Source organism: Canis lupus, chromosome 1, assembly GCF_003254725.2.
Source record: "Canis lupus dingo isolate Sandy chromosome 1, ASM325472v2, whole genome shotgun sequence".
In the NCBI taxonomy this organism is placed as follows: domain Eukaryota; kingdom Metazoa; phylum Chordata; class Mammalia; order Carnivora; family Canidae; genus Canis; species Canis lupus.
In genome coordinates this window covers 49,414,622-49,435,190 of record NC_064243.1, presented here as the reverse complement: position 1 = coordinate 49,435,190, position 20,569 = coordinate 49,414,622, and the positions used below count along the sequence as shown (strand labels likewise).

The following is a 20,569-nucleotide window of genomic DNA, read 5'->3' as shown; positions in this document are numbered from 1 at the left end:
ATGTCAGACTGAGGTACCTGAACTTCATTTCATGGACAAAAGAGAGCCCCAATTGCTCTGTGAATAGATTTGTGCCATGACCAATATGCTGTGTGCATAAGACCCACCTGGTGTCATACACGTTGGGCTAGCTCTTTCTCAATTGTGGAGAAGGAGCCTCAAGAGTGAGGGAGGCCACGCAGAAAGAACAATTGAGAAAGAACCTACATCAAGGAGCAGTACGCTGCATTTTTTATAAAGATTTATTTATTTATTCATGAGAGACATAGAGAGAGAGAAGCAAAGTCACAGGCTGAGGGAGAAGGAGGATCCCTGCAAGGAGCCCGAAGTGGGACTTGATCCCGGATCCCGGGGTCACGCCCTGGGCCAAAGGCAGAAGCTCAACCACTGAGCCACTCAGGCATCCTGTAAGCTGCATTTTTAAGAACTAAACCTCATATGAAGCTTTAACTTGAAAAGAGTCATGCTTTCGAGTGTAAGGTGAGCCAGTCATAATACTAATGAAAAAAACATGAGCTAAAGCCAACCTCTTTCTAGATCAAGTAGTTCTCAAAGTGTGGTCTTGGGACCCACAGCATCAGCAACACATGGGGAATTGGAAATGCAAATTCTCAGGCCCAACCCAGGCCGACTGACTCAGAAACTCTGGGGTGGGGCCCAGCAATCTCAGTTCTCACATACCTTCCAGGTGGTTCTAGACTTTGAGAACCACTGTTCTGGAGATAGGTGGGTAAGGACATGTCACTGGCTTGGGTGAGGCTGACCTCAGAAGGAACCCAGCTCATACTGGCCTATCTTCATAAGCTTTGGAGAACAGAAAAATAACTACTTCCATCATAAGGCTATTTTGATGCTAACACAATATATTTAAAGCACCCAGAACATAGCTAGCTACTGTTTTTATGACTAAACTAAAATTTGGTAATCAAAATAACCCAAAATAGTACATAATCTCAAACACCTAGGTGGTTCATGAGTCAAGTAAGGGAGGCTATCACATGGTTAAGAAAAAAAAAAACACTATTATGAAACAATATAAACAGGACAAAGCAAACTATAATATGGTCTCTAACACATATAAACAGATTAGCTATTAAATCAGGTTAGAATCAAACCTTAATTCCTGCTAAGTGGAGCAATCACCTTTTTGATTATTCAGAGCAAACAAGGCAAGGTCCAGCTTTGTTTTCTGATTTTGTGTTGGGTGAAGAAAAGTCCTCTTCTCACATTATGACAGTTTCCAGACTGAGTTTTCTTGATGCCAGAGGCTCATTCTCCCCAGGCTATTTTCTCTGAACAACCCCCTCTTTTCTGGAGGCTTTCATGTAAGCAACCAAGTAATTGTTTTGGTTAAGAAATTATGAATAGTGTTCTTTCTCTAGCTATAGGATTTCACAACCTCTAATAAGTGGGCCTTACTGAGAAAGAATCTAGTGCTTTTTCCTTTGCTGAAAACCTAGTCTCATTTGTATGCTTTAAGGTTGGCAGATTTGACTTCTCAGTGATCCCATCAAGTTGAACAAAACAACAGCAGTGAATTTGAATGATCGATGTGCATTCTGCTCACCAATTTTAAATGTAGTGTGATCACAATGTTAACTTGGCTTTACCTCTATTTTAGTGCTGCCTTTGGCAAAAGAATATCTCCATTAGTCAAGAAAAAAGGTAAGCAGCAGGACCTAGAAGGTCTCTCCTTTCAAGGCCTCTGCATAAGGCAGTCTCTGCTTTTCAACAACTGACTCTCCAGGCAAGGTTTACAAATATATGATTGAAATCACACAATATGCACACACTCATATCCTAGCCTCTCCTTTTAACTCTATATTGTATCTAAAGCATTTCCACATTATTGCTTTGTAAACATAGTTTTATCATCTCTGTCATCCTGTATCAAATGGATCCACTGTGTTTATTTAACCATATTCCCCTCTATTACATGACCAAGTTGTTCACAACTTTTCATTTTTTATACATCTCGTGAATTTCTTTTTCTGCTTGTAGTCCAGGTGACCAACTGTCCCAGCTTGCCAGGGACTCTGCCAGATGCAACACTGACAGTCCTAGGTCACAGGAAACCCCCTCAATGACAGGAAAACTGGACAGCCGGTCCCCCTAGGAAAGCCCCAGCTGCAAGCAGTAGAAGAAAGTGGGGGCTGGAATGCAGAGCACAAGATTATGAGGGTAAACTCCACAGGAAAAGTGGGGGATTGAAGGCAGTTCTCTGCAAGGAAGTAGGGGGCAAAGGAGTCTAACGTGAAGCGGGGCAATATATGGCAGCAGGGCACCCACCTTATGCAGGTGTTTGGGAACAGACAGGCAAAAATCCAGTGAGCAGGACCCATCTAAGACTTCAGGACAGAGTCTGTTCAGGACCTAAGGATCTATGGGTCCCGGGTTTGGACTCTCTCTGAACCCCTCTGAATCTCTAAGGCTCACTTGCCTCCTAATCCAGCCCGGTGGGAGTTCCAACTGCCTGATGGAGGCTTCCTCTCCCAGCTCTTGGCCTCCTGCCCTTGACCTGCGCCCCTGGCCTTCCACCACAGAGCTACCATGCTCCCTCCGTTGGGTAACCTAAAGCGTGAGCAAGTTAATGCCTGGGGAGGGAAACAGCATACTTGGAGGCAGGAACCACTGGATCGTCTTTCCCTTTTCTCCCTCCCTACTCTCTGTCTTTCCCTCCTTGGCCTGGTTCTTGGGGGCATGTGGCACATGGCTTAAAGGATGTAATGGTAAGGCCCAATGGTAAGGTGGCATACTCCCTTCCTTCCCCCCCCTCCCACATCCCCCACTTATGTTCTTTGGCTGTCCTAAGGCATTAGGTAGCACTTATACAAACCCTTGCTGGGAAACTCAGATGAAGACAGTACCTCAATGAAGAACCAAAAGACAATGAAAGAGGACAAACTGAACAGGAAAGTAATGACGAGCCAAGCATTTGGTTTCTGGAAGAGCTGCAGATCTGCCCATTCATAGGACTTCAAGAACCTAGTTCTCCCAAAGATCTTGAATAATAACTGTTCCTTCTGTCTTCCTAAGTAGGAAGATTATATGATGTTGGAAGACAAAAGCAACACCTGGAATTCTATATCTGAGAGCACATAAAAGCATAATAAAAGCTGTGGATTAACTAAAAAGCAACATTGGGAATGCACTACTGGACTTGATCGATCTATTACATTTTAGTTGTATTGAACTATTACATTAGACTTTTGAGATGGAAATTGAGACACACCTTCTATGTGACGTGTCCAGGAAAGGCCTTCCATCTGTGCCCCAGTGGTCTGCATCTGGGAACACAGCATCCCTAGGTGACCACTGAATCATCTCTGTCTTTCAGCAGTGCTGCCTCTGACCCCCACAGGTAGACAGCTTTGGAGGACATGTCAGGCCAGCTGTCACAGGAGATAAAGACACCTGCAGTATCAGGACACTTGAGACATATTTAATCTCTAAGGTGCAAATTACTCATAGATTTACTTTAAATGATGCTCCGTGGTGTACTGAAATTTAATGGGGAGAAGCTGAACAAGCATTAGGAACAGCAAGTGCCCAACACCTTCCCAAGAAAATGTCTTCTATACGATCACATGCAGGGCTGACATTTCAAACTCTGAGTGAGTTTTAAGACATTTTTAGTTAGGTTGGTTGTTTTGATTAAAAAGTAAAATTTTAGATCTGGAAGGGATCCTGGGGAATATTTATCCTGTGTTTTTCCAAACATTATTTTAGAAGAACTCTAGCTCCCCTCTTAGAAAACAAAGCAATCTTAACACCAAAATAAAACTGATAAAAGTAGAACTACCCTGCTGAAAGGAGTGGGTATGGCAAAGTCAAAGACTAGCAAAACACAGTTTGTGACAACCCAAGAGATTGCCCATCTAGATTTCTAGGTTCCAGGCCAATCCATTCAACAGGCTAATGGCTGGGGTGGTTTCCAAGGCATCTATTTTATAAGACCCCTGGCTTTCTTTGGCAAAGAGATATAAATGGGTTTTCATCTCTTTTGAGCCTTAAGGGAAGACGGTTGATTCTAGTCACTGGCTACACAGGATCCCTGTCTTATTTTACTGATTGATTTTAATTTATTGCTATTCCTATTTCATCCCATCCCCACAAAGAAATCATCCGGATGTGTTAAGGTGTATCTTTTTGTTCGTCTACATGTGGAGTCGGTATTGTTTTGTGTGCACATACTTTTAATTTTATGTAAATGGTCTTGTACCCTAGACCTCTCTCTGTTTCTCATTTTTTATTCTGCCCTATGCTTTATGGGCCATCCATGATGCTATGTGAACATCTAATCCATCATTTCTGATTACTGCATGGGGATATATCCACTACATTTCAGATTGCCTCCAACTCTCTGGAGTTGAGGCACCCTAATACCTGCCTCCTGATGGATGGATGGGTTTGAGAATTTCCTATGGGACTTATGCATAGGAGTGGAATTGCTGGGTCATAGGGGTCATAGTCCATGTATGTGGACACCTGATTGACATCAATAGTTCCAGACTGTTCTGGAGAATAGCTGCAAATCCCCTCCAGTAGTTACCTGGCAAGTTACCAACACTTGGCATCGCTGGATTTTATAGTTTCTAACCAGCCTAATGCATGTAAAACGCTCTCGTTTGCATTTTTGTTTCTCTGATTACGAATGAATCTGCATTGCCTCTTATGCTTAATGGCCTTTTGAATCTACTTTCATGAAAACTGTCCATACCTTTGTCAGTTCTTCTACAAGACTTGTTACCTTTTTCTTGTTGATCTACAGAAGTCCCTTTTATATTCCAGAAACATCAGTTAATCTCTTGTTGGTTCAGACATCAAAAACATCTTTTCCAATTCTCCTTCCTACTGCTCCAGACATGAGACAAGTTACTTAATATCTCTGTACCTTACTTCTCTTTCCTACAAAACAGCACATGCCTCACAGGATGCATAAGGATTAAATGAGTTGACTATTTACTATGTTTTAATGTTCTCTGGTAATTAAATAAGAAAAATAATTCCAAGCAGGAAGGTGCATTAGTAACTATAAGGTTATATGTAGTATATTACTGAATGGCTTTGTGTCCCTATTGGGTATTAAGCTATTTTCATGGATTAAATTTTAGTGTCTACTCAATGTCAAGAGACTGAGTTGCTTAACATATAGAGCAATTTAGCCCAAATTCACCTCCACTCCAGCTTGAATCCCAATACTCATGATTACTGGCCCCTCCATCACTGTTGTGTGCTCATTTCATAGCTGGAGAGGTACTCTTGGTCTTTTCTCTCTGAGGCCATTTTCTCATGACAAGACAATCAAACTATGACATGATATAGCCATTGAAAACTGCCCAAAAATATGAGGCAAATTTGTCTTATTGACCCTACCAGAAAGTAAGCATAAGCCACACCAGTGCATTCTAACACAGCACCTTTAGAGAAGCTTTGCTGTCCAGATTTATTAGAGGATTTCTGGTGCTTGTGAAAGGCAACATGTGGTAGAGAGGGCTTCATGTTACCATGATGCTTTAGTTCTTCTCAAAATCCTTCACTCAAAAGGGGGCCAGGGAGGTAGTAGTGGGCAGAGCCATGTGCATGGCTCTGAGCGACCGTGGATAGTGACCACTCTCCCTGCAGAGCCACATGGGACCTAGGGAAGTGGTGGCTGTGAATGGGTGCCAGGCTGCCATCCCAACTGGCCAGAGAAGAAGCACATTCTACACTGGGGCTAGAGGGCTGCAGGGTGTACCTCTGGCTGTCCTTCACTCACCAATGACTCTCCCGGGCAGCAGCCTGCTCTCTGGGGACACAGAACGCAACGCACCAGTTCCAACGACAACCGCTCAAACTGTCACCTCCAACAGTGCTTCCTACTCCCAAATAACAGCAAATAAAACAGTCACAACTTCAATCAGGAAAGCTCTCCTTTACATAAATGCGAGTAAAAGCATTTTTTTTATTTTTTTTAAAATTTTATTTATTTATTCATGAGACACAGAGAGAGAGATAGAGAGAGAAAGAGAGACGGGGGAGAGATATCAGAGATATCTCTGCAGAGATACAGGCAGAGGGAGAGGGAGAAGCAGGCTCCAGCAGAGAGCCCAACGCGGGACTCGATCCCAGGTCTCCAGGATCAGGCCCTGGGCCAAACGTGGCACTAAACCGCTGAGCCCCCCGGGCTGCCCACATTTCTAGATGCTGTCAGGTTTTCTGCCCATGTCCTGTTTTAGGGAAGTTCAAAGCCCTACCTAGCCCAGTGGTTCTTACCTCTGCTCTGTGGCAGCGCATGGAGTCTGAGTCAGTCTGGGTCCTGCAACCCTAGACCAGACCAGGCACACTCAGGACTTGGAGGCGACATTTAGTAACAAAGAGCAAGAGGAGGGAATGAGTGTGGGCTTACGACCTCTCTAAGCATGCTGTCTTGAGTAGACCTCTGAGCCACCTAGACAGGGCTAGGGACTGTTAATTCCAGGTCATCACTAGAACAAGGTGCCTTGGGAAGTTTTGCTAAAGCTTATGGCTCTGACCTTGTATCCTGGATCTTTATTACTAAGCCCTAGCTATACCAGCTGCAGACAGTGGATCCCTGCCACATCCCTTAGTGCCGAGTCTTGGTGGCCTGCCCAACAAAAGCCTCCCTTGGACCTCGGTGTTTGCCATCCCCTCTAATTTCCAAACCCAAGCTGTTCTCTGTGCCAATGTCCTAAATATCTATAATCAACAATACCACCAGCACCAGGCACTCGGCGCTTGTGAGGGGCCAGACAACGTGACAAGTGCTCTGCATGCATCATGTGTATAAGCCTCCCATCAGCTCTACACAACAGCTAGTATTCCCATTTCTAAGAATCCGAGCTGGAAAACAACTCTAAGCAATTTGCCCATCTTCACACAACTAGTTATGTTGCTATGTTCTCATCCACTTATTTGCCTTAGGAGATAGACCTCACTATGCCAGTTCAGATCTGAAGTTTGATCATTTCTTCACAGAATTTTGCAACCGTAAATGATCATTGTCTATTTACCTACAAAGGCAATCTTACGTGGTTTGGTAACACATTTGACTTGGTTTCGTTTAAAATCAAAATTCTTCTGTATGTGCCTTATACACATACATCCCAGATATGGGATCACAGTAATCTCATAAGGATGCTGCGTGGCTGACAAAAGATGGCCTCAGATAAATCGATCACATCACTATCAAGTTGCCGAGACACACAGAGATCAAGAACTTCTGTGGGGAAAGATCTTGGAACAATGTCCTTTACACTACAGGAACTCTGAAATTTCTTCCTTTATTTGACTTTTTAAAAATTGGTGCCACATTACTTTTAATTAGCTTCAACTTAATTTTCTCCCCTACCTTGGATATTTAGTATTTTTAATTATCCCTGTGACTTCCATATGAGTGTTTGCTTTGAAACATTCACTGGAGAACAATGAAAAAGAACCAGTTTCTCAGTAGATGTCTGCAAAACAATGCTTTTAGAAAATCATCTTCTTTGCTCCACACTCTTTTAATTCCCATAAATGCGCTACGATAAATGCGCTACGATCAATCTTCAGAAGGGGAGGTCCTGGCGCTTACCCCTTCTGTTTATGTCTCCGGGGCATCAGCTTATGGCATCCCTCCCCAGGGGCTGGAGACACACATGCTGTCTTTCATCTTGTGCCGTGGGCCGCACAACGCTTCCAGTTGGCAGGAGCCCCGTGAAATCAGAGCCACCCTGTGCGTACATGGGACATAAGCAACAACTGAAAAAGGCGCCTGAGACATGAGACACTGTCAAGCCGAGAGGATGAGGAGAGCATCTAAGACAGGAGCTGTACTCTTGGAGGGGGCCCAGGCTGCTTTAGGTAAGCACTGTCCGGATACGCTCTCCAGGTCATGGATACTCTGACTTCTCTCGGGACGGCTGCAGTACCCTCAGCCTCCTTAGCTCATGAGCAGGTGGGCCGTCCTTCCAGAAACTCAGCAACACTCCCAGCAAAAACTTTCAAAGCCATCGGATTTCATTAAGACCAAAGAGCCTCACGGGTCCCACTGCCTGAGAATCAGGGCTGGTAATCTGTTTCGTTTCCTTACCTGCCAAGGCCCTAGCTTCATCTGATTTCTATAAAGACCTTCCTTGAGTCTTCCAGGCACCATTGTGTACCATTTCTTAGAAAACCACCATTTTCAAAGCCTGCCTCTGTGCCTCATAAAGCATGCAGTAATGAAATAAACTTTCATTCCATATAAAATAAAATGGCATCCCATATGATGAGATACTAACTTAAGTCTTACAGGTGAAACTCTTTTTTCTGCATTATGAAGTCAAGAAAACTTAATTCTGTCTCAAAATACAACTGCTAAAATAGCTGCCAGCATCCCAACAAGAAAAAACTCTCTCATCATTTGTGTGAGGAGAGCAAGAGTGCTAGTTTGCTGTTATCTGCACCCAGGAAGAAGTGCATCTAACTACTCACATTATTTGAAGCTTCCAAAGTTTGTCTCTGAACTATTTTCTATAAAACACAGTCTCCTACACCTTTTCCAAGGTTTTGTTACAAATAAACACAAGTTAACAAAACCCATAAAAGAAATGTTATATACCCCTAAAGAGATGCAACCTTGTCAGAATTACTTTAAAATACTTAAGTGTTTTAAATGTGTAAGCTCAATGTCAAGTTCAATGATTGAGTGTTGATGATCAGATAATTGAGGCCAAAAGGTGTGAGTATGGACAGGCTGATGAAGCTCTGGCTCATTTTTCCATATCACTGTTTCTACTTTTGGCCCCAGTGATCATTGTTAAAATGGAAATCCAGAGACCCACCACCTGCCACTTGGCCATCTCCCCTGCTCCTGCCCTACAGCAATGCTACAGAGAGTCACCTGCCTCCCAAGACAGGATTTGACAGCATAATAATCACCTTTGTTTCTGAAGTCCAGGCTTGCATCCACCCTGCCTCCCCCTGGGCGTTTTCATTGCATGGGTGGCCTATGGCATGGCCCACCTCAGAGGCTCCATGAGGCCCTAGGGTCTAAAGTCAATGTTAAAGAAGGCAGGATGGGTCATTGCTCCAGAGTGCAGGGACACTCATCCATCCCCTTCCCCACCCCTCTCCTCCTGTGTACAACACTCAGAGCACAGCATTCCCACCAGGAAGAAAGTTGCTCTGGGAAGGAATCCATCCTAATTCCCAGAAACTAACACCTCTAGGCTTTAAATTAGCTTCATTCCAAGATATGTTCCCACTCTTGTGTGGATGTGACAACCCTGATCTCAGGGTCAGGAATTAAATACATCAGGGACCTGATAATGAATTTGGTGGTAGAATGACAGAAGAATCTTGGAAATCCATTGACAATTGACTGCTTTACTCTGAAAGAGAAACAGAAATTCACAGATGTTGCCCACTGTCCCCAGTCCCTCATAGTGATCTACAACGGGCTCTGAGTCTTGGATCAGCACTCTGTCCACTGCAGCATCTGCTTCACTGATGAATCAGAGACTACGGTCCCAGCTTTTAGAAAATATTCAACAATAATCACGATGCTCATTCCCTGACTTTCATTTTTAATTTCCCCAAACACTGTTTTTGAAGTTAAATTACTGAATCAATCTTACACTTTGCATGATGTGCTGCACAGAGCCCACACTATCTACAGAATTTAAATACGAGAATTTGTTAAAATTACATTTATTATTCACCTTCTTCTTGGCTCCTAAAGTTCACGCCTGTTTTTTTCTCTGTTACTATGCAAGTGCCAGCCTCAACGTTGTTTTGTTTTACTCCTAAAGAGTAAAAGCACAGAACAGTTAGAATGCAGCAGTCCTGGGAAAGCCAGGATGGATCTCTCACCCAGAGACCATGGCATTTCCATCATCTGTCATTCTAAAAAGTTGTATCAGGAATCTTAAGAAACTTTGCTCTTCCTCATAGACAAGAAACAAACTTCCTTCCTTGGCTGTGGTTCAAGAAAGGAAAAAATAAGGAAGAGTGTTAGAATGGCTTTACTTTGTTCCGAAAGGTAGGCAGTGTCTGCTCCCTCCGTGGCTTTGGAGAGCTCAGCACTTTGTCTTTGAACTGTTGAGAGCCAGGCCCCCGTGTGCCCCTCGCTGACCCAGGCCCCGCACACGTGCCCAGCTGCTCCTGGAGTGTGGCTAGGTTGAAGACACAGATGTGCCAGAAAGTGCCGGGACAGCTGAACACATAGCCCTTTCTGCACAGTAAACGTCAGCACATAACAATTATGGCCTAAACGAGCCAGCAGTTCTATTCCCTGGTTCTTTTCATGTTCCTGGTCATATCCACCAGATTAGGATTCTGGGGACTACAGATCCCATGTGCAAATAGGAGACAGAGGTGCAGTCTGTTACTCCTCTGCTCCGGTGAGGGTTGCAGGGAAGAGGGCAGTTTCTGCAGGGCTGTGGCCACCGGAGGATTTGTCAGACCTCATGGGTGTGAAGGGGAGCCCCATACAATGCTACCTATGAAAGAGCAAACACCAGGGAATAAAACTAGTGAAATTTATGTAAAATCATTACTGAAAACAATAAAACACTGCTTAGAGAAGCTGAATTATGCCTAGAAAAATGTAGCAATATATCAACCCACTGTATATCAATTCAAATTATAATTATTATAATATACTTATAAAATACACTAATATATAAAGTTAATAATATATAATAATAATAATTATCAATTCAAATTATATCAATATAGCACATTCAATATACCAAAATTGTTAAAATGTCCATTTTCTCCAAATTGAAACATAAAATGAATGTAAAAGAGAAAGAACGAGCAGGAGCCCTGTTGGGAAGAAGAACTTATTTTAATCTATGAAGGTCAATTTCAGGGTTGGCTTAACCAAAACCATAAAAGGGGTCAAATTTGTCACTCAATTCTTTTCTTACTGATTCACTAAATTGATCCACAAAAATTGTTACATAGCATGTAATTTCATCACAAATATTTACTGAACATGGTCTCTGCCCTCAAGAAACCTGCAGTCTGACAAGAGAGGCAGTGATGAACACAATCAGAGGGTGTGTGCTGGCGGGTAGGGGGCGAGTGGAAATTATGGAAGGTACTTCTCGAATAGGTAACTCCTAGCTGCATAAAAAATGGACTAGCCATGGGCACGTGGGTGGCTCAGTTGGTTAAGCATTTGACTCTTGGTTTCAGTTCACGTCATGATCTCTCAGGATCATAAGATCAAGCCTTGCATCAGGCTCTGCACTCAGTGCAGAGTCTGTTTGAGATTCTTTACCCACTCTCTTCCACCCCCTCCAACCCTCCCTCTGCTCGCATTCTCACACTCTCTAAAAATAAATAAATAAATAAATGTTTGTTCGGTTTTTTTTTAAAGATGGGATGGCCATATGGAGAAAGAGGAAAGTTATTTTGGGAAAAGGAAACAGCATGTTCCAGAGCCTGGGGAAGGCAGCTGGACATGCCCTGGAGGGGTTGGTGCACTGGGTGCTGTAGAGGCCAGGGGCCTGTGGGGCTGTAGACACCCATGAGCAGGGACAGGGTGGCCTTATGAGCAGATCAAGTGGCGGATTATCTTGAAAGAACAAGCTTCCTTACCACTTAACCAGGTACTGGCAACTTATAGGAAATATACTCAAATGTTTTATTAGTCAGGATAGACTCACTCTGAATTGCAACAAACAATCCCCGAATCTTAGTGGTTTCATACAAGAAAGTTTATTTCTCCTTAATTCCACATTCTCATGCAGATGAGCTGGAGGGGAGGATGGTGGGCACTCCTCGACCACCCCCCCAAACCCCCCACAGGCTTTCAGGAATGGACCTCCTCCGTAAAAGACTTCACCACATTTTAGGGCTTCAGCTTTCTCTGCTGGCAGGTGAGGGAAGCAAGGAAGAGAGTGGGATTGCCAGAAGGAAGGTTATTCTGGCTTGCAGGCCTGGCAGTGTCATATATTACTTCTCCCATCTTCACGGACCAGAACTCTGTCTGATGACCTATCAGCTGCAAGGAAAGCTGGGAAATAGACCTAGCTCTGGCTCAGGGAGGAAAAATGCAGGGCATTCTCTGCCCTAAGGGCAAATTAGTGCCCAAGATACGTGTTTGCTTGATTTTAATATTTAAGGCAAATTTATTAGTGATGTATTTTGCTAGACTAGAGCTCAGTCTAGCAAGGTCAGATCTGGTACACCACTTATTCCCTCTCTCCTTCCCTAACCCTACCCAGCTCAGGAGTCTTTACAAGTTAACAGAAACCAATATTTTTGCACATCGCTTATGGCCAGGCACAATGACAGGCACTTGGATGCAGCTGTCTGACCAATCAGTGTGGTCGGTGTTATTACTCCTGTTCTAGAGCTGAGGACACCAAGGCTGAGGCAGGTTCTGTGAAGTTGGAATACAGAGGAGTTGACATTTAGGCCCAGATCCATCAAATCCCAAAGATACACCAAAAAGTATAGATATCACTGTCATATCTGTTGGATATCCCACTTGGTTGTGACCCTGCCTCTGCCCCGAGCTACACTCTCGGTTTGCCAAAATTCACAGGGAGTGTGGTTTAGCTGTGGGCACCAAACTCCAATCAACTGCAGGATTTCACGGTCAGCTGCCCATCTCTGGATGGCTTCAAGCTTTCTGTAGGTAAACAGCAGCATTTCACCAGATAAAATCTGGGACTCCTGCCTTCAGGTAAAGGGGTGATGCTTCTGATCCAAGGTCTGCAAGGAATGTGTTTGGAGGAACTGACACTTGCTTCAACCACACATAAAACAGTTTCACTCATGATATTCTCATCATGCTCCTCGTAAAGAAACACCCAGCATGTCCCCATGTATTGCTCACGGACCGCCTGCATGGGCTTTACATGCTTGTGAAAAATAAAGATGCCCAAACCCCACCTCAATCTTTTGATTCCAACTCTCTGTGGGTGGGTCCCAGGAATGCACACCAACAAGTACTCCAGAGGGCATTTAATAAATGGCTATAGAGAAAATGGTAACAAAGATGAGAGAGTAAGAAAATGAAACATCCTGTTCCTCATATATTTGTCTTCCATTCCTCCGTGTCTTCCAAGGCTGAGGTCAAGGTCAGTACCCATTCTGCTTTGATTTATCCTCAATCAGAAGAAGGCACCACTTCACCACACCTATCACACCTCACCTCAGATATGATGAAAAATAAGATTCAGCATAAAATATAATTTGTGGTGAATTACTACTGCTTCAGGAAGTGAGGGAAAACCACATACCTCTGATAAAAATAAAAAGACAACAATGACAGATTCAGCTGTTGTTGATTCACCCAGGAAGTTTGGAAAGGAGAAAGTGAGTCCAAATCAGTACTGTCCCCCAGCTCAGAGGAAGCAAAGGAAAATCCTCTCTCGTTTCCCAAAGAGATCAACCACCGGGGAGCTTACAATCCACAAACACTAAACACGCAACAAATGACACCAAAGGTTATAGAAAGGTTTATAACACCAAAGGTTTCAGATAGTGTAAGGGCCAAGAAACAAAATAAAGAGTAATCATATGTGAAATACTTAAAGAGATTAAAAAATGAGCAATAATGAGAGACTACCAATAAATGGCCAGGCATATTTGATATATAACAAATATAACTTTGATAAATGAGAATGATAATTGTTGAAATACAAAGTTCAATGGGTGGATTAAAGAGCTGAGCTGATAATGCTGAGTACAGAGGCAATATTCTGGAAGGTAGGTCTGAAAAAACATCTCAACTATACATATAGATATGGAAGTGGAAAATATGAGGGAGATGTTAAGGGTCATGAAGGATAGCAAAAGAAGGTCCAACTTATGTTGAATTAAGGAAATAACGGAACAGGGAAATGAAACACGGAAGAGATAATGGCTGAGAATTCCCCAAAATTCAGTTAAAAGAAATACAATAATTGGTTCTTTCAATGACTATTTTTCAGGTGCCCTTTATATGCCAGATGCCTTTTTTTTTATTTTTTATTTTTTTTATTTTTTTTATTTTTTTATGCCAGATGCCTTTTAGAGGCAATGTGCAATCAATCTGGGCCAATATAAGAAGTAGCCACTTAGATACAACCTGAACAAAAAGGATGCTGAGACTGACAGCATATTTCTCCAAAGCAAAATGAAAGCTGTAAGATAGAACTAACATCTTCAGGCGGCTCAGGGAAAATAATTGGCAACATAGAACTATTTTCCTAGCAAAACCATCTTTCAAGAATAATGGGGAATAACAGCTGACTTGGTCGGTGGAGCATGTGAATCTTGATCTCAGGGTTGTGGGTTTGAGTTCCATGTAGAGTGTAGAGTTATTACTTAAAAATAAAATCTTTTTTTTAAAAAGAATAACAAGGAAACAAAGACATTTCCATATAAACAAAAACCGAGAACATGTACCACCTAGAGATACGCACCAAAATTTTAAAGATTTGTGTCAAAGGAAGGGGGAAAGGAGATACTGTATGAAATGATAAGCAGATAAAGTGTCAATATAAACCCAAGCTTATATGCTCTACACAAAGACCACAAATTAAGAATAAAAAAGGAAAGACCTAGAATATTGCCTAAGAATGCCTGTAATACAAGGGGTGAGTGGCTGAGTCAAAGTGTTGAAAGCTCCTAAATTGTTGAGAAGGTTGCAGTATTAAATTCAGGCTCTGTTAAGTAAACATAGTAAAATGTCAAGGGTAGCCACTAAAAGAACTGCAATAAAGGATTACATTCCAAACAAATAAAGGAAGGAACAAAATAGAATAAGAAAAACAAATTGAAAAATCATTTTTTAAAGGGAGGAAAAGAAGCATAGAAAGAACAAGACAAAGAAAAATAATATGATACAACAAGCTCAAACATACCAATTAATACAATAAATGTAAAGAGACTGTGCATACCAGTTAAAAACCAAAAACCAGTTAAAATCAAGCTATATGCATTTTATAAGATACATCTAAACTCTTAGAACATGGGAAATTTGAAAGTAACAGATAACAAAAGATACAACAGGCAAATATTAACTAAAAGAAAGCTGAGACAAAATAGACAGTAAGACAATATACATCATGGATTTTAGATAGAGTCCCTACACACTAGAAAAAGGTTCAATTCACTATGCAGGTTACAAGCAAAATCTAAATTTGTAAATACACGCATCCAATAAAATTGCTCCATGTATGTAACTTTTTAAGTCTGCTGGAAATACAGGGAGGAACTTACAAATCCACCAACATAATGGCAAATCTCAATACTTGTTAATTAATCTTGACAGACCAAGCAAATGGAAAGTTAATTAGAATCTAAGCTATTTTAACAGCACATGTGACAAGCTTCAAATATGGGATATCTGTAAACCCTGTCCCTGATCGCTAAAGACTGTACATTCTTCCAGAGCATGTAAGGAACGTCTATTAAAAATTGACCTCTTAAAAGCCAAAAAGCAAACTTCAGTAAAGTCCCAAGAAGCAGTGTCACACAGACCATGTTCTCTGACCATACCAAATTTAAATTGGAAGTTAACGATTAAAAAGATAAAAACATCATGGGCCAAGATGAAATAATAATGAAAATTACAAATGCTGAGAATGGAATAAAAAGTAAAACCTGCATTTCAAAACTTGTCGGATATGGTCAAAAAAGAACATAGAAGGAAATCTATAGCTTTACATATTTATACGAAGAAAGAAGAAAGGCTGAAAATAACTAAGCATGCCTCGAACTTCTGTGGAGAGAAGCATACCAAAAGTCAATCCAGAAAACAAGAACAAATCATAAAGAGGAGAAATTAATGAAATAAAAACGAACAGTGACATATGTGGGTCTTCAAAATAATAATAAAACAGATGTCCTATGGGTGATGTTGATTCAGCAAGAACCAAGGGAGGCCCAAATAATAGAAACACCACTGTGCAGAAACAAGATCTTTCTAAAGCAACCAGAGCAAATCAGAGACTGAGCCCAGATTAAAAGTTGGGCCTGGAGAGACTTTCTCCAGTACCCACAGCAGTGCAATTCCATGCTTGACAAAGTCAGAGGACAGGATGCTGGTGGCACTGATGTCTGTGGGATGACCTACGGGGTTGGCCTTATGTCGTGGGACAGAGGCGTGAGAAGCAAAGCAGAGACATGTGAAGCCCCACAAAGTAACCACCACTCTCTCCAGCGTGGCACCTACTTCCCTCAACTGGACTGTCCTTTTATTGTGGGGGAAAAGGAAAAACAAGAGTTATTTGAACTATTTTTAAAAGGTGCTCTGAAGCCCAGTTCAGTGAGACACTAAAGAGAATCTCTTTTTCTTTCCTTTTTTCCCTCCATTTACAGCATACAAGCAAACATTGAAAAGTCCTAGCATCAATTTCAAAAATTTACTCCCTAGGCAATGAACTGGAATATTCGAGTGGTGGGGGCTCAGACTTTTCTTCATTCTATCATGCTTTATTGCGACCAGTATCTGACAAGCAGACAAGGCTGATTCAGAAGTTAGAAAGTCTGCCCTGAGGGAGTTGCATATAGATGAAAACTCTACTGCCTTGCCTTGAGCAAGAGAAATAAGTGAGGGGGCTGGATTGAAACAGCCCTGCACTTGGCACTGATTTCTGATTTCACTCCTTGGAGCTGTTTCACTTTGTAAGATGGAAAGATAGTGGGTGAGGCTCAAGTGCCTATCCTACAATGTTCACATCAAGAGGAGTCATTCCTATCCGCTGGTCTGGCTGATTATGGCTGATTGTGTTCCTGATTTGCCACAAAATGAAATATAATGGCAGGCTGGCCAGAGGAATGAAGTAAATATGAAGGTTCCATGGGATTCCCTGCAGCTTCTAAAGCGTGAGTGGTTATGTTGCGTGGACTTGTCCGGAAGACTTCGATCACTGCATGGAGGAGAGGAGAATTATTTACACTTGTGATCCTTAGATCTCTACCCAACTGGGCCACTTAAAAGGTCTGGGACTCTGGTAGATCCTTCCACATCTCCTGACTCAGGTATCTCTTCTACAAAACCAGGACCATGATATCTCCCCACAGTGGTGCAAAGATGAAGCATAGTAGTCATACGGAGACATTCTGGAATCTGGTCTGCCCTTCCACCTTCAAAACTCTCACGATTCACCCCCCTTCCACGATTAGTGTGTTAAACTTTGTGTCTGTAAAAGTGCATTGGGAACAGTGTTAACCAAAGACAGAAGTAAAGTCCCTTTAATCCTGACAGAATGTGGAAAAACAAAACTAAATGGATCATATTTAAAACCAAAAACGGTAAAATATTAGCCAAGCAGAACTCTGAGAGAAAAGGAGTTGCTCTGAATGGCTGAACTTCCTGAATGGGATGGGGATGGGTCCTTTTAGGAATCAAAACATTAAAAACAAACCAAAAGAAGCAAATAATTTGGGACCAAAAAAAAAAAAAAACCCTCTCCAATATACTGCAACAATTTGCTGGTTGTCTTAGAGAGTGCATGCTGAATATCATTCTACTTTTCCTTGAAAATTTTTGTCGTTGCTCTGAGCCCCCTGAGCAGCCATCCAGCTATAACACTGATGACACTGCAGGACTGTAAAGGGCTTAATCCAACCTCTAATTTTACAGATGAGAAAGCTAAGCTCAGAGAAGTTAAGTGATGTACCCAAGGCACACAGCTAGCTGCAGACGGTGCCACAGCAGGTCTCCTGACCTTCCACTTTCCACATTGCCTCTTGGGAGCCAATGACCTTCATAAGACCCCCTGGCCCTCCTTGAAATAACCTCCAGAACCCCAGAATGTTTCTCAAGTATTTGGGCATTAACTCCACAGATTTCTATGTCTGTCTTCTCCGATGTGCAGGGATCACGTTTGCTCACAGAAACCCCACTTGAGTGTGCATTTTGCTTTGAAGGCTCATTTTATTCTTCATTTGAGGTTTAAATGCCCTCAAAAACCAGGTGCCTTCTCTCCAGAGTCCTATCTTCCAGTTTACCTGGGAAGTAAGTGCTAAGCAGCTACGCTAGATGGAATACAGGCTGCCATCAAACAGTTGTTGCTCTTGGGAAGTACCAGTGATAATGCTCTGTCCTATGGAAGTCCACCCTCGGGCCATTTCATCTATGAAATCCCTAAGGACACGATCGCCCTAGTTCATGAGGCAGTCCTCATCATTACTCACAGATTAAGTAGAAATTAAAGTACCCAGAACACCACACACACGTTGCCTGGATGGGCTGCCATGGGTTGTTATATCTCAACAGTACTTAGCATTGGACCATACCCACAGGGCACCATAGAACCTGCAAGACCTCAAAGATCTAGAATCCCAGCACCAGAGACATGAGGTCACCTTTAACAGTGACAGTTTTTAGAAATTACTCTGATCTATGGTCGCCCACCAAGTTCAAGGAGAGTGCTCATTCCTGCCGCCACCCAGCCTCGGTGGGGAGGCAGTCCCCACAGTTGAGCTACAAAGATGAAGATGCAAACTGTCATCGCAGCCCAGCATGGGGGCACCTAACCGCCAATGCCCACTGCCTGCCCCAACACACCCAAGGAGATGCGGGGCGGCCACCCCCAGGAAGGGGGCGGGGGTCTGCCTGTAAGGCTCCTAGCCACTTCTGCTACCTTCCTATAGTTTACTGGGGCGGGGGGGGGGGGGGAGGAGATTAAAACTCTTAATTGAAAACCTCAGCGTTCCCAACGTCTCTCAGGCGTTGCTCTTTGCCCCAACGCAGTTTTTTTTACCAAAATCGTGCCCACGGACAGCCTCGACCTCTGTCCCCCGTGCATTTCCGATCATCATTTGGGCAACCAGAGGACAGACCGTTCGCCCTTCCTTGATCCCCTTGACCACCACAAGCCAGTCCGGCCGGGCCCAAGCGAGTGGCGGGCCCCAGAGGCTGCGGGTCGCCTCCCCCCCGCCCCCCCTCCGCGAGTCCGCCCATAATTTCCCACTTTGTGCACGAACCCGGCCCGGCGACAACCTGCGCGGGACGGGGCGGGGCGGGGCGGGGCGGGGCGCTCGGGTCCCGCGGATGCTCGCGCCGCATCCCCGACCTCCGCGTCGGCGCCCAGCTCTCGTGCACCCCGACACCGAAGCATCTGTCCCGCCACCTCGCGGGCCGGCGGAGGGGAATCCGCGAGGGGCCGGTCGGAGCGCTGGGGGCAGCGGGGCCCCGTCGCGTCCCGTCCCGTCCCGTCCCGTCCCGTCCGGGCGCGCCCCGCCCCCGCCCCCGCCCCCGGGCCCCCCGCGCGCGGCCCGCGGCGCCCTCACCTCGCTGACGATGGTGGAGCGGGCCTGGGCGTAGCGCCAGCCGCCCCGGCACGGCACGAGCGGCGCCGAGCGGTTGGGGAAGGCGGCGAGCGGGTCCGCGCAGCTGAGCGCGCCCGCCGCGGCGCTGGCGTTGGCCGCCTCCAGGAGGTAGCGCCGGCAGCTGCGGGCGCCGCGGGGCTCGGGGGGCGCCGTGCGGTTCCACTCCTCCTCGGGGCTCCAGCCGCAGCGCTCGGCCAGCGCGGCGGCGCTCGGCCCGCGGCACCAGAAGCGCTCGGGCTGGCTGCCCAGGAAGACCACGCCGACGAAGAGGAAGGCGAAGGTGACGCCCGTCAGGCACAGCAGCAGGAACACGCGCCGCTGGAAGCGCCCGAACTCGCCGGCCCTCTGCAGCGCCTCGTCGAAGGAGGGCATGGTGCGCGCGGCCGGCCGCCGCCGGGCCCGACTCCGAGTGAGCGCGGGCCCCGCCGGCCGCCGCCTCCCCTCCCCTCCCCCGCCGCTCCCCGCCCCCGCCCCCGCCACCCCGGCCCCGCGCTCCCGCCTCGCGCCCCTGGGCGCCGCGCCAGCCGCCGCCCGCCCTCCGGCCCCGGGGCCCCCGCGCCCCGCGCGCCCCCCGCGCCCCCCGCGCCCCCCGCGACGCGCTCCCCGGGGACCCGGCGGCGGGGTCCGGGTGGGCGGCGCGGCCTGGCTCAGCGCCACCAAGCGCCGGCCACCCGGCCCGGACTGCGAGTGACGGGCACAGCCTCCGGCCTGGCGCGCAGCTCCATTCGGTCCCTGCCAGCAGCCTGCTCTGCGCTCGGGCCGGGGCGCGCCCCGGGGGGTGGGGGGAAGTGCCAGGGGCACCCGCTGCGCTCTGGGCTCCGCGGCCGCGGCCGCGCGGAGGGGTCCCCGGGGCGGCCTGGGGGGGCGGGGGACCTGCGCTCCGGGCCCCGCGCCTCGACCCCGGGAGACCCCCGAGCCCTCCTGCCCTCGGTGCGTGGAGGCCACTTGGCTACCCCATGGCCCGGCTGGACCCAGGCAGGATTCGATTTTGGTCACATCTCAGGGATTGCCCAACTTTTTTTAAAAAGGCGTCTGGGCAATCTACAGAGTCGAAGCGTCTTGTTCAGATTCCTCAAGTTTAAAGTGGAACTAGACCTCAGGCCGGACACAGGTTTCCTTAGCCAGGCCCCTCCGACCTATTCTCTCGGCCTGAAATCACCCGGAAAGGGTGCTTAGTTGTTTGAACGTTGTTTTTAACTTCTTTATTCGCTCCCAGAGATCCGAATTGCTGTGTCCACACTGGCTTCTGGCGTTCCGGCTTCTGCTCCGGTTCCTTTGGGCTGCTGTGTCCGCTGCGTGCTAGGGCTTCCCCAGCTTG

At 45.6% G+C, this 20,569-nt stretch overlaps 1 protein-coding gene across 2 annotated transcripts in view; it reads right to left on the bottom strand.

The window, feature by feature from the left end:
- SLC22A3 (solute carrier family 22 member 3) overlaps positions 1–19,669 on the bottom strand; it is an 88,373-nt gene extending 68,704 nt beyond the window's left edge. Inside the window, exon 1 of one of the 2 annotated variants that reach the window (XM_025422690.3) lies at positions 19,213–19,669. In XM_025422690.3, the coding sequence (XP_025278475.1) occupies positions 19,213–19,623 (411 nt within the window). In that variant the 5' untranslated portion in view covers positions 19,624–19,669. The remainder of the gene's footprint in view (positions 1–19,212) is intronic. The other variant, XM_025422689.3, reaches the window with a different exon arrangement.
- Positions 19,670–20,569: the final 900 nt, after the last annotated feature.